The sequence below is a fragment of the Corvus kubaryi genome, unplaced genomic scaffold (assembly GCF_017639235.1).
Source record: "Corvus kubaryi isolate FWS band 111438036 unplaced genomic scaffold, C.kubaryi_AGA036_p1.0 split2-37374, whole genome shotgun sequence".
Classification (NCBI taxonomy): Eukaryota; Metazoa; Chordata; class Aves; order Passeriformes; family Corvidae; genus Corvus; species Corvus kubaryi.
This window is the reverse complement of record NW_024582082.1, coordinates 4,882,285-4,895,712: the sequence shown is the minus strand read 5'-3', so window position 1 is coordinate 4,895,712 and position 13,428 is coordinate 4,882,285. Positions and strand designations below refer to the sequence as shown.

Here is a 13,428-nt window from a genome sequence, read left to right as displayed (position 1 = left end):
TGGCTCACCATGGACTGGATGGCTCACCCTGAGCTGGATGGCTCACCCTGAGCTGGATGGCTTGGCTGTTTGCGCCTCCAAGGAGAGCCAAGAGATCCAGGTAGACCTAAAGCAGTCTACATATCCCAAAGGCAAATTCTGCAAAGCCTCCTCCAACTTCCCTTTCCTTCTCCTCAGTCTCTCTTTCAAGGTTACAGCTGAGGGCGGGCTGCACACGTCTCAGCTGGAGAGTCCCAGTGTCACTCTGTTCTCCCCTCCCTGGGCAGAGTCACAGAGCTCAGCTGGGAGAGCCTGGACCAATGGGCCTGAGCCAGACAAGCTGTGAGCCTGTTTGTGCCTCTGCTTCTGCCCCTCTCTTTGACCTTGTTTATTTGGCCTTGGAGTGCCTGCTTTTACAAAATTTATAAAAGTGCCTGTTCTTATAAAGGTTGCCCTTTCCCTGGTGTGAGGATGGTGCCTAGGGCAATGAGGCCACACCTCTGGGAGGACCCTCTGCTTGCAATGTGATACAAACAACATGCAGTGATGAGGTCCTGTGAGAGGCGGTGCTGTCCCTGATGTCCCCGTGTACCATGCAAGCCCCTCCAGAAGGTCCCTGGCAGGAATCCTTTCCACAAAGAAGCTGAAAAGGGAAGATAAAACATACCCGTTTTTTGGAATTCAGCATCCCCATCTCAAGGTCATTTTCACAGTTTTTGGCCTTAGATTTGCAGAGTTTTATGAGGCACATTTTTATTCTCAGTATGAGATAATAAAATGATTTAGGGCTTGGCACTAGATTAAAAGGAGCAGGTAAAGTCCTTCCTTCATCAAAGTAGGATAGCCAGAGCTTGGCACGTGCAAACTTCCACTCCACATCCGCATCCTCCTTGGGAAGGGAAGAAGGAAAAACAAATCAACACCCAAATTAATAAATAGGAAGGAGTTTAGCTATGACTAGGACAAACATACAGGTAGGAGTTAACTAGAACCAGATTCTGCCTGCCAGAACAAGGCCCCTGCACAAAATGTGTATTTGTAGGCTTCTCTGTGGTAATCTCAAAACAAGGAAAATTTAAACAAAGTGGTGCATAAACAGAACATATGTGTCTTCCAAATATTAGACTATTTCCCTGTATATCAAAGGGGTTGTCTCAGTAACAATCTGGTGGTTTTGCTATGATGATGAATGAATGTGTCAGAACATAGAGACATGGAAAGCAGGAGAAACTTTTATGAGCATAACAGCAGCAAAGACTGTTGCGATGAACTGCAGTGCTCTGTGTCATCTGTTACCACTGCACTGGCCAGGAATCCCCCATCGGGAGGCTCAGACACTGCGTTCTTCTGTCATCCGCTGATTTCCTCATGGATCCTGTCTGCATTCACCACCATGTATCCCTATACACCTTAATCCTCCTACTATTCACCTCCTGCCACTGATGAAGGTGGAAAAAAACTCCATCCTTCAGTGTCTGTGGATCTCCTTTATAAATTGCCAAGGTGGGCCATGATCACTTCCAAGTAACAAGGGCACGGTTAGCAAATATTTTATGGAGGAAACCGTTCACTTGGCATTGATACACGAGGATGGTCAGGGCCATGTATCAGAACCATTTATCAGGCAGAAGAAAGGATGAGATACAGCTGCTGTACAGCTGTGTTCATTGTGGTGTACATGGAGGGCAGAAGCAGCAGTAGAGGTGTGGATCTGCCAGCTCCCTGTACTCGTGTACATCTGTGTTCTGCTGGAATTCATAACCTCTGATTACCCTGTACCTCTGAAACCTGGTCAGGAACTGGGCATGACACAACGGAGATTAATTCTGCCACAGTTACAGCAATGTGTCTTCACCAGAGCAGCAGCATTCACTTTTGCCATTTGCTCTTCTCATGGTTTGGGGTTGCACCTCACAGAATCCTTAAGGTGAATTACAGAATAAACCACTAGTGAGCAGTTCTAATGCCTTTCTGTTAAAGCAGTTAAAAGTACTACTGATGGGAGTAGCTCTGTTTTATGGCTGGCAAAAGGATTTCTTTCCATAAATGCAAATTTGTCAGGAAGCACCAATACTTGAGGCATAAACAGAAGAAAACCTGAAGCAGATGAAGAGGGATATTAAATGGAAGGCAGGAGAACACGGTCTTGTCACTCCAGCTTATGGTAAACCACCTGCCCACTGACCAGAATGGAATTTAATTCCTCAGTAATGTCCATCCTAGGACACTACTGACGTTGCTCTAATCAGACAAACACTTTGGCAGTAGGGACTTTTGCTGCAGTCAGTCACCATCCCTGGGGATATTGAAAGATGTGCAGATGTGGCACTTGGGGGACATGGTTTGGCACAGCCTTGGCAATGCTGAATGAATGGTTGGAGTCCATGATCTCACAGGTTTTTTCCAACCTACGTGACTCTGATTTTACAACTATCTTTAATCTCACTGCTAGTGAGGACTGAAATTAATTAGTATGAGAAGAACTAGTTTTTCCTCAATTAGGAGGATCTGGGCCAAACAGTTCACACTTGTTTTGCTTGCTGATACTTAAAAGTAATCTTTAACAAAATTTTGAAAATTTCCATACAATCAAGAAGAATGACAAAGCATTTTGCCAAGAAAATGGCCATCAGAAAGTTTAGACTGCAAAGTTAATATAGGGCACCTCTTCAGATAGTTTCAGAGATCTTTTTTCTCTCAAAAACTTTCAAGAGCATCTCTGTCTACTACAATAAACTAGAAAATGCAGTAAGAGGCTGAGACCCCTTCTGAAGCAGAGCTTGTTTCAGGTGAATAGAATTCAGGAAATTGCTTGATCTTAGGTGATTAGAAACCTTTGGAGAAATGACTCCGCTTTCTGCAAGCCTGGAAGATTCTGGGACAGAGAGCATATGTAAGGTCTCTCTGACATTTAGACTCAGTTACAGCATGCACAGGATAGAGTTATACTTGTACTACAGCACATGGATGAATCAGACATTACAGTGAGAAAATATTTTCAGCCCTGGCCATTTTCAATGTCAGGTTCTGAGTGGAGATTAGGACAAGTAATTAATACAAACCCAACTGCAGAAGTTTGACATTTAACAAATCAGAAGTAAGAGGTGACTCAACATTAACATTATCCAAATAATGTATTTTTTTTTCTGCTTTTATTTAGATTAGCAGGGAGTTGTTTATGTCCAAAGCATTTAGCAAATCCACTCTGTAACAGCCATACTACTGAGCGGGGCTGGGTAAACCCTGCAAATTCCTTTCTGCAGAAACCTATTCATATTCCTTGAGGGCTCTGTTTATATGCTTTAAAAGATGGTTTTTGTAAATGTCCACAAAGTCTTGTTTTGCACACGCTAGAGACTCCTCAAAAAAAAAAAGTATCAAATTTTATGCCTGGTGATTGGAAAATACGGAATTTCTGAATATTTTCATGAATGCACATGAGCTTCAGATCTACATGGGCTGGAATGTTTAAGCAGTAGAGAACAGGGCAAAAAGTCAGAAGAAATATTACTCTGTCATAAGCAAACAATGCAACTAAGGCAACACACATTGATAAATTATCATAACCAACACAGGGAATAAAAAATATCACAAGCCACTTTCATTAAATATATGTAAAGGAAATTGGGTTTACTCACAGAGGGTCATTAAAGACAAGGAATCCAAAATTGTTCTAGAAATGATTCACTGTTGATTATTAATTCAGTCATAATCCGGGAACAGACTCAGCCTTAACTCATAATGTGTAAGATCTGTTTTCAGCATTCTAACCTTGGATGTGGAATAAGATACACTCTCTTTGGGTTTTTACCATTTGCATTATCAGTTACAATTAAGTGCATTGAGTTTATAATCTGATTTCTTATCTTACCTCAATTTCCTGATAGGAGTTGTTGATCATGGCTATTAGCATATTAAGCAGCACAACCACCATAGTCACGTTATATACTCCATAGAGTACATATCCAATATTCTCAATGAATTTATGGTCGTACTTCAGCACCACAGATATCACTTCAGATAAGCCAAATATTGACCAGAATAAGGTTTTAAAACTTTCTTCTACCCTAAAAATAAAACAAACAATCACTTTATAGAGTTGACACCAGGTTAGCCAGGCCACATCCTACTAATAAAAGCAGCAACACACAAATATAAATATGTCTTGGCACAGTTGTTGTAAACCATTATCCATCACCCAGGGAGGTGCCAAATCATATTTCCTAATTTGATAAAGAAATATGATTTCTGGTTAATAGTACAAAGTTCCAGTGTGCCCTGATTTGCTCCATCTGTTATCAGGTGCATTACTTGTCACTTGGATTTTGTGTCCCTAATAGGGATGACAAATCCATGGGCAACTTGCAGTTTGAAACTTTTTATGTAGTGCTTTTTGCTTCTACTCACTCACTCTTTTTTCATCCTGAGAAGATAGAACCAGGTCTGACCTCATTCTATGCAGTTTCCAGGGCAGAAGAGAAGCCTTTTACCCAGGAGAAGGGATTGAAAGGTTCTGCTTTGTGGCATTAAGATAAAGAACACAGAGTGCAAATATAGTCACACCATAGTCTGATTCTCTTCCCATACTGCTTTGGGACTGCAAACATGTCAGACACCCAAGCATTTGCAGGAAAAAACTGGGCTTAAGGAGGGGTAGAAAATGTTGCAGAGAGGCATTTTGATTTGTTTATTATCTTTGCTTAAAAGTAGAAAGTAGAAAGGAACAAGAGGAAAATTAAAAGATTAAAAGATGGGAAAAAGGGGAATAAGCCAATGACAAAGATAAGTGGGGCTGGAAAGAATGTGGCTGGACTAACATGTCAAAAGGAGAGACTGATCCAAGGAGTCGGGGCTGTAACAGGCGGAAGGGGAGCAGCCACAAGCCACAGCTGAAAAGGATGGAAGGAGGAGGAGGAGGGATGCTGGCACATTTTTAAAGCATTTTGCCTAATAATTAATTTAGAAGGCATTTTGCCTTTGCCGAGCAATCCTTAGCCATTAACAGTTAATTTCCTCCTTTCTCCTCTTGCCTGCCAGGAGGTGAACACCTTCAAATGAAACAATGCCATAGACAAAATTATTTTGATGAAATGTTTTTTACTAGGGTGGCAGACTAATCCTGCTAAATCTGTTAAAAACAACTTATAGACACAAACCACAGCATATTCTACAAGAAAAATAAGCTTTACATCAACTCTGGTGTCAATTACACCATTCACAAAAGCAAGAGAAATTAATTTCAACCCTTTGAAAGGCTGGTGCAGCTTGCTGGGCAGTTCCTTTCTGCTGCAGGAAACTGGGTTTTAATTCCCATCATACTTTGTGTTACACCATGTTTCATTTACAAGTAAAACTGCAGTAAATAGAATAGTTACAACGTACTCTTGTGGGGAGTAACCTTGAGCGATGTTTCAAATAAATGTTGCACACCTTTATTGATCCCTGGAGCCCCTGATACCACAATCACTGACCCCTGTTGCTCCGCACAACTGCAAAGATACCCTTGTGGGATGATCTCTGCCTGTGCTACACTCAGGTACCAGCACTTTTCCACTTGCTGCACATTTCACGTCCTGTAACACTCTGCTCTTTTCTCCTGCCCTCATCTGCAGCTGAGCTGACCTAGCATTAATGTGTCAGATTCCCTCCACTGTACAGTAGCAATCTGGCCACTGCTTCTTCAATAAATGCTGTACTTTCCAGTTAAGGAACACATATTACACCAACGATCTCTGGCATTGAAACCCACCGCCTAAGTGATTTCACAAACTAATAAAATCCATAACCCCCAGCCTTGAGCCCAGCTGCACCCTGCTATTAACTTCCCTTTTAATTTGGAAAGGTTCCCTAAGTTTTCCACCCTGCTGGCAGATTTTAATACAATGTGTCAGCTCTGCTCCTTTTCTGCAGCTTAAACATTAACCTCTACACTTGAGCAGTGCCGAATTCTCCTTGAAAAGTTAATTGAGAGCTGCAAGCAGCCTTGACCACCCTGAGCCCCAGAGGTAAGGGCAGGGGTGCCGGGCTCTTCTGTACTGTCCATAAACCTTATTTCCAGTGTTAGGTAAAGGACCAATGCCCGTGGTGGTGGGACTGGGAGGGTGGTGGAGATGTTGACCTAACCTGTAGCGCCAAAGTGATGCTTAGCAGTGTCCCCAGGCAGATACAGTTCTCCCTCTGTCAGAGGAAATGGTTTAAGGAGACCTTGTACTAGTCCATCCCTACCCTTCAAAAAGGCTGGATGACCCTTTCCTTCTCCCTTTTAGATTACTGCCAAACTGCAAGAGATCTGGCACAGGTTGCAGGGAACATCAGTTGGGCTTTTTTTTTTAAGAATATCTCACTAAAACGTGAGAGGAGTACCTCAGGAGCCAAGTTCTAAAATACTCCACGATGCCAGTGTGTCTCCTTGTTGCCAGCTAAGCAATTTACCCCCTTCCTGCAAGGTCAGCAGGTGTTTTATCCTTCTCAAAGGCAAACAAATGAAGGCATGGAGGAAGTCAGGAGTCCTGCACAGACTGACAGCTCCTGGCAGCAGGAGGGTCTGGCAGTGACAGATTGGCTGATGCTCCTTGCGGAGGTGGGTACGCAGCAATCACCTTCTTTACTGACTGTTGCAGGGGGGAGACCACAGAGATTTTTTGGTTTTTGTTCCATTACACATATTACAGATTATTATTATATTATAATCTGTATATTATGTTAAAGATTTTGCATCAAGGAAGATGATGCTTCCTAACAGACCATAGCCAATCATCTAGTTGCAGATTTTCCTCGCTTTTGTAAAGAGCAGTGTGCTGTTCATCAAAAAGGATCATGGCAAGTGTTATAATTGAACTGACTTAAGTTGGTTTTCATAGCTGAGAGAATAGTTAAGGGTTCTCTGTTAATTGTTAATTAGTTAACCACTTAGTATTGGCTTTGCCAGTTGATTGTTAATTGTTAGGAAATTTGCTGATTAACAGTTGTTATGGGGAAGTAGTGTTAGGAGCATTTTCTGTATTAGTGTTAGGATGGTGGGGAGTGTTGCAAGTTGGTAAAGAGGGAAAGTTCTAGAAGCTGTGAGGGTCTGTGCCAGTCATGTCTCCTTAGCATAAGGGGATCAATACCACCTGCTGATAGGACCAAGACCAGCGAATCGCTCGATGCCCAAGAATCACCCCACAGATGAGAACCTATGTCCTAGAGGTGACATCTAAACGAGCCAATCGGACTATGGAAGGTGCAGGGGCCTGGGGTGTAAGAGGGTGGTGCCTCTCTGGGGAATAAAAGGCAGCGTCCCTCAGGGGACGGGGATTTCTCTGCCCGCACACGGCCATGAGTGGAGCTTCCCGTGCGCATCCTTTCCCTCTGACTGTTGTGCTGATTTGCCAAAGAGATTCTTAATCGTCTCAACTTAAACAGTGAACTCTAAAAAAGGACAACTGGCTGCTGTGGTCATTTCTCTCAGCAAGGCTATGATTTCATATCAGTCTTGTGCCCTCTTCAAGAAAGCTCAAGGCATCCGTTCAGATTTATCTCCTTAAATGTGTTTGAGAACTAACTCTGCCAAAAAAGTAATGCAGTCAATATAATTACAAAATGATCACATTTTGACAAAACAAGTAGAAAAAAGCCTTCAAGCCTCAAAGTAGCTGTGGCACTGAAGAGTGAGTCACATTTCCCTTTGGGAGAGTGAGACAGAAAAGCTTCCCTTGTAGCCTTCAGCCTGATTTCTGATGCAGAAAGCAAGATGAACACAATCAGCCTTGCCTCCATTTCGATTTTGTTTGCATAGCATGTTCTTAATTACAGGCTGTTTCAAGAGCTGTGTGCTGTACACAGCATATGATAAACAGATAAACATAGCTGGCGTAGTGGCAACTGCTGAGGAAATGATCTGCTCTTCAGCATTGAAGAACTTCCAAAAAATTTTAAAAGTATCCCATGGTTAGTTAAATAATCTCTATATTTAACTGTGTGGAGTAAAAACAACTGCATCTTTATTTCCTTTGCTTCCAGAACATCAAAATGAAAGAAATGTCACAAACTTCATATAATAACTCAAATCAGAGGCCACTGGGGTACTATGTGCTTGCTTTGTAGATGACAACAGAGGAGAAATTGAGCACACACTTTCAAAAGTACAGTAGCAAGGGAGGGTGAAAGTTAAACCAAACATTCACTAACCATTATCATTAGAACGAAGCAAGCAATTCCCTCAGCATACACTCTTTTTTTCTGCTTGCATACTGCCCTGGAAAGGTGTGCTTTTCTTAAATGTGTAATTTGGAGTTGTTTTAGTGAGCAGCTGTTTGTCTAAGGGCTCCCACTGAGGTATCCAGGGAGCTGTCAATGCTCTTTGGAACTGGCCACAGTCAATTAAGTGCACAAATCCAATGGGTCTTTTTCTGTCACAACTGTCCAAGTGACCGCTGAGAATCAGGTCCCACAGTTAAATAGTCATATTTTGGACTACAAAACAGTGTAAAATTTCACCCATTCTCATTAGAATTCACAAACATGCCCCCCAGGAAATGCCTTCTGTGATGTTGCTGAAGTCACAGAAGGGTTAGGAGGACACCAAAGTAAGCATTACCCCTTTTTGGCCCAATGATTTTTCAGTGAAGGAACAGCTGAGTTCCTTGTTCAGCTCTAATACTGAAATCTTCCTTCTTTCCATGAGTAAGTTAATGGCAGCAGGAGACCACCACCTACAGCAAGGCCAACAAGCAGCCACAAAAAATAGAGCAGGAAGCATTGCTAGAACTGGTGACTGCCCATCTGCCAAAATAACCTTGTCATTAGCTTATTAAAATTGTTTGAGACTGTCTACCTCAAGGCTTCTAGTTTGTTGAAAGGAATGTCTAAGAAGGATTTTTTGGAATGAATGTAAATCTATTCTCTTTGTTTCACATGATGAAAGGGCTTTTTTTCCCTGATCATCATTTGCCACTCTTGTGTGTTTAAATAATCAGAAGAAAGTAAGTATTTTAAAAGTCTTTTCTGAATTCTTAAAAGGAAAATTTATGCTCTTGCAAAATTTGCTTTATAACAACATGAAGTCCCTCCAGGATAAGTAATCAGCAGTCTGAAGTTAAGGAGGATCTCTCCCCAGTCCAAATATACCTGGGGCATTTAAACAATCTTTACTCCAGTGAGCAGTCATCATTTTAGTGAATGTTTGATCATTATTTCAATCAAAGGACAGTAACTGCTGGAAGATCCACTTAGATAATGAGTGCTAATAAGAGAGTTACTGCGCTGAATTGCACCAGCAACTGGAATTTGTCAATGACGTTCTCCAGGGATGTGCCTGGGGGATGCTGTAAGTGAGGGCTGCTGTGCCACCAGGCAGTCAGGGATGGTACTGACTTGATTCTCATTACGTCTTGTGCTTCAAGGGCATCTTCTTTTCAAATATGAAGCAAGTCACATCCCACATACTCAGCTCTCTTCTCCCTGACTACTGAGCACAGATAGATGTAAATGCATCTGGTCTCACAAATCCTTCCATTAAAATACACCCTGAGGCTACAGGAGAGGTTTAGAAGGCACATTTGGCTCAACAAGGGAAAGTAAACATTATGTTACAGGTTACATGTCGCACAAGAGGGTGTGTGGTAAAACTGGAAGGCAACAGCCCCTTGCAGGACAGAAATGATGCTGAAAAGGTCATTTCTCCAAGAGGAGCGATGAGCTAAGCCCCAGGCTCGCTGTGTAACATGTTCCAGAATTGACACATCAAATGCAGCATCAAGTGTCTGCTGTGCACACTGTAACCACTGTGGGCTCAGGCACTGTGGCTGTGGAGTGGTTTTCTGGAAGTCAGCTCACAGCAAGGGGAAAACACCATGCCAAGCTTCCCACACACACAGGTGTGTGGGAAGGAAAGCCCCCCCTGTGTCCCTAAGGCAGTCAAGGTGGATTTGTGAGACTCAAAACTGACTGTCCCAATGGTGTGCTGGTGCCACATCGCAGTGCAAGGGAGGAGGCTTTCTCCTGGATGCATGGGACACGTCCCTCATAGTCAGCAGGACTGTACCCTGCTCTGAAAACTCCTTTAGGACCTCAGCTGTCCCTCACAGGATTGGGACTTGTGCTCCTGGGGTCCTGCAGAATTGAGACTGCATTTTGTCCTGCCACCAAAGGGCTGTAAGTTCAAAAGCAGCCTCACTCTGAACCGCATTCCATTGGCGTTTTTCAACCTCTTTCTCTTCCCAACATCCCTGACAAGGTGAGGGAGGGGGACACCTAGCACAGACAGCTGTGCAGGGCTGTGGGTGCTGGCAGGTGAGCATGGGCCAGGCAGACCCACTGTGGAGAAGAGCCTGGTGTGATGCTCTGTGCAGCTTTCAGATGGCTTCTGCTGGAAAGTTCCCAGTCAGGACTTAAACCCCACATCCCAGGCACCCTGGTTGGTCTTGCTCTGTTTTGAGCACTATGACCAGCAGTTGGCTCTGCAGAAGGGCACCCAGTAATCACACCTGCACTCAGATGATGTCCTAAAACAGATCACACAATCAGAATATTCTGAGTTGGAAGGAACCCACAAGGATCATCAAAATGAATGATGGCCCCCAATCTTAAATGAATGGCCCCTATTTGTTGGGTTCAGTTCCCCCAACGTTGGCTCTCAGAGAAGCAGAATTCTTTCTTATTTTACATACATTTCATCCTACAGGTTTAGGAACAATAATCTTAGGTTTAACTTATTCTCCACTGCTTCTCTTCACACACTGAACTGAACATCTCACAAAACCTGTCCCTGATCTGCTGTTTTGATTTCCAGAGATAACCATTTCTGAACTGCTCCTCTCCCTACCCTCAGGCCTAGAGCTGACTGCCAGGGCTGCAGGCTGTGGTACAGGTTTCCCTGTCAAAACCTGGGTGTGATTTGCTCACACAGCTGCAGCAGAAGGTACCTGAGCAGACCTTGCATCAGCAGCAGGCTGGAAGGGGCTGAGCCCTGCGAGAGCAGCCTCTTTCCCCCAGGTACTCACGTTGTAAACGCGGGGTTGTACTTTGCACCAAGGTAGTAGGAGTAAAGGTTGAACATCCCAATCATGAAGGCTAGGAACACCATGATGAAGATGACCATGAACTTGAAGATATCCTTCACAGTCCTCCCCAGAGAGATCTGCAGGGGGCCGAAGCTTTCGTTGGCTGGAAGAATGTAAGCAATGCGGGAGAAGCTGAGTACCACAGCTATGGCATACAGGCCTTCTGAAATGATCTGAGGATCCGAGGGGAGCCACTTGTTCCTGGCTAAAACAATACATGTACACTAGGTGTTAGTAACAGAAAGGGTTAGATGGAAGCTACTATGATAAATGACCCTTTTCCAGACTCAGCCTTGCATTTGGCTAGGAGTTAAAGAGAAAAAACAGCTTTGGGGCAATTGTTCACTGGACCTCAGCATGCTGTACAAATAGGGGTGAATTAGTTGTATTTTTCACATGGTAAAGATGGGAAATGACCAAGTCACTGGGATTTACTGAAGCCAGACAGTGAAAACAACCAGCATGGGTTTAAACAAACTCAGTATTTTCTGTTTCCTAGTTGAATATCAACTGGGTTATGCCTTTTCCATTTGAAGCTCTTAAGATGGAGAGCCACAACCACAACACAGTGGAATGTAGCTGTAGATTTGCATACAGGGCACTGTGTCAGTATTTGGAACGGAAGCATTATGGAGACCAAGATCTCTCTCCTCACCATTAGAGAAGAAAGTTAGGATTTGTTCGAATAAAGCAAGTATAAACATTAAGTATACCATTTTCATGTCAACTCTAAATTAAAACCAGTTTCTGAAGTCTAGTAACTGTAATATTTTTACTTTAGAAAACTCCAGATATGCATCATTTACCTAATATTCTGAAAATTTAAACATTTATATTAATATGGCTTATAAGTGTCCTTGCATCAACTGAGGTTCTTGGTGGAAAGATTGTGATTCACAGCTAAAACATGCGACATCTTCAGGGCCACAGCAGTAAACTTAGGCATTATTTGCAGTAATGTGAACCAAAGGAAAAGCAGCAGATGGAGGGATTCACAGGATCTCATTGGGATATTCTGTTCTGGACCCTTTGCACCTTTGTATCATGAACTCACTTTAAATGGGTGAGCAGCAAGCCAGAGAGGGAAAAGCCACATTTTCTGTGGCCTCTTGCTTGCGTGGGCAGAGAGGGATGCAAGAGACTGAGCTGGTGGGACCACGCAGATCCTGTGGCTCTGTACCCTGCTGTGGGTCAGGCACGTGGCTCTGGGGCTGTGTGGGGTATGTCTGCAGGGCAGGAGGTGCTGCCTCAGCTCTCCGCTGCAGCCCAGCACTACAACAACCACCTCACAGCTCTAGGGAGCAAGTGGTGTTCTTGGTGCCCAGCTCTGGAGCTCCTGTAGCCCCTCTGTGAGCAGAAATCCCCATGGATTTTGCCCAGGGTGACATCTAGAGTTTGCAGAGGTGTGCAGTGGATCCAGTCCCCACACGGGTGTGAAGCTCTATTCATTTCCGTAAGCAAAGGAAAACCATTTCAGCCATCCAAAATAACAATTTCAAGGCACTGCTGCTCCTTGCATTTCCCAGTATCAGCACTTATAGGTGATACAGGCTTTACAAAAATGCAGGTTTTGAGGAGCAGCAGCTATTGTTATTTATTTTTATAGAGCTGTTGGATGTAGCAGAAGTACAGACTTACTGCAGCCTCAGTTTACACGTCTCCCTCCTCTCACATCTGGAAAATGAAGCAGATTAATTCATCTGTAATTTAAATTATATTCTGCTCACTCCCAGTTCCTGATTATCTGTTGCTCAAGCTACTTTTTCAGGATGTGATTGACCTGAATGGCACAAGAGCAGAGGCTGCATGAGGCTTGGATCCTTTCTTACTGGCTGGGAAGATGGCTGGAATGGGTAGATCTAGGGAAAATAATTCGGTTTAATTAGGAAAAAACCTATATAAATTCACAAGAAAAAAGCTGCTTTCAGTACTGCCACACATTAACCTAAAAGAACAGGAAGTATTAGATAGCAAAAAGCATCTTACCGTAGGTAAAGTAAGCAACTTCAGGGGGAAGGGTGACATTATTGAGGTCATCATCTTGAACGTACTGGTCTACGTACTGTTGTGCCTCAGAGGCTTTGAGAAAAGCCATGAACCTGGCAGTGAATGATGCCACGAAGATGGACAGCATCCCGAAGTCCAGCAGGTTCCAGAGATGCACCACGTATTCACGTGGACCCTCTTCCCAGATCTCCTTGCACTCTGACCATATCATACCTGTGGAGGGATCAGAGCATCTTTAACTGGCAAACACAGAAGGTGTTTTTGTATCCAGACAGATCTGTTTCCTGTTTTCAGTGGCTTCTAAGACCAAAGCAAAAGACTCTTTAATTAAATGACTTTATGGGGAATGGGTCATGTAATCTTTTCTTAAGAATTAATTCAACCTTTTAGTTTGTATGTC

The 13,428-nt window shown here is 43.3% G+C and overlaps 1 protein-coding gene across 2 annotated transcripts in view; it reads right to left on the bottom strand.

Moving 5' to 3' along the window:
• TRPC7 (transient receptor potential cation channel subfamily C member 7) overlaps nucleotides 1-13,428 on the bottom strand; it is a 74,807-nt gene that overhangs the window by 5,939 nt on the left and 55,440 nt on the right. For both annotated transcript variants that reach the window (XM_042014713.1, XM_042014712.1), the window contains exons 6-9: nucleotides 13,008-13,241; nucleotides 10,962-11,226; nucleotides 3,851-4,046; nucleotides 647-868 (exon numbers count right to left, since the gene is read on the bottom strand). In XM_042014713.1, the coding sequence (XP_041870647.1) occupies nucleotides 647-868; nucleotides 3,851-4,046; nucleotides 10,962-11,226; nucleotides 13,008-13,241 (917 nt within the window). The remainder of the gene's footprint in view (nucleotides 1-646; nucleotides 869-3,850; nucleotides 4,047-10,961; nucleotides 11,227-13,007; nucleotides 13,242-13,428) is intronic.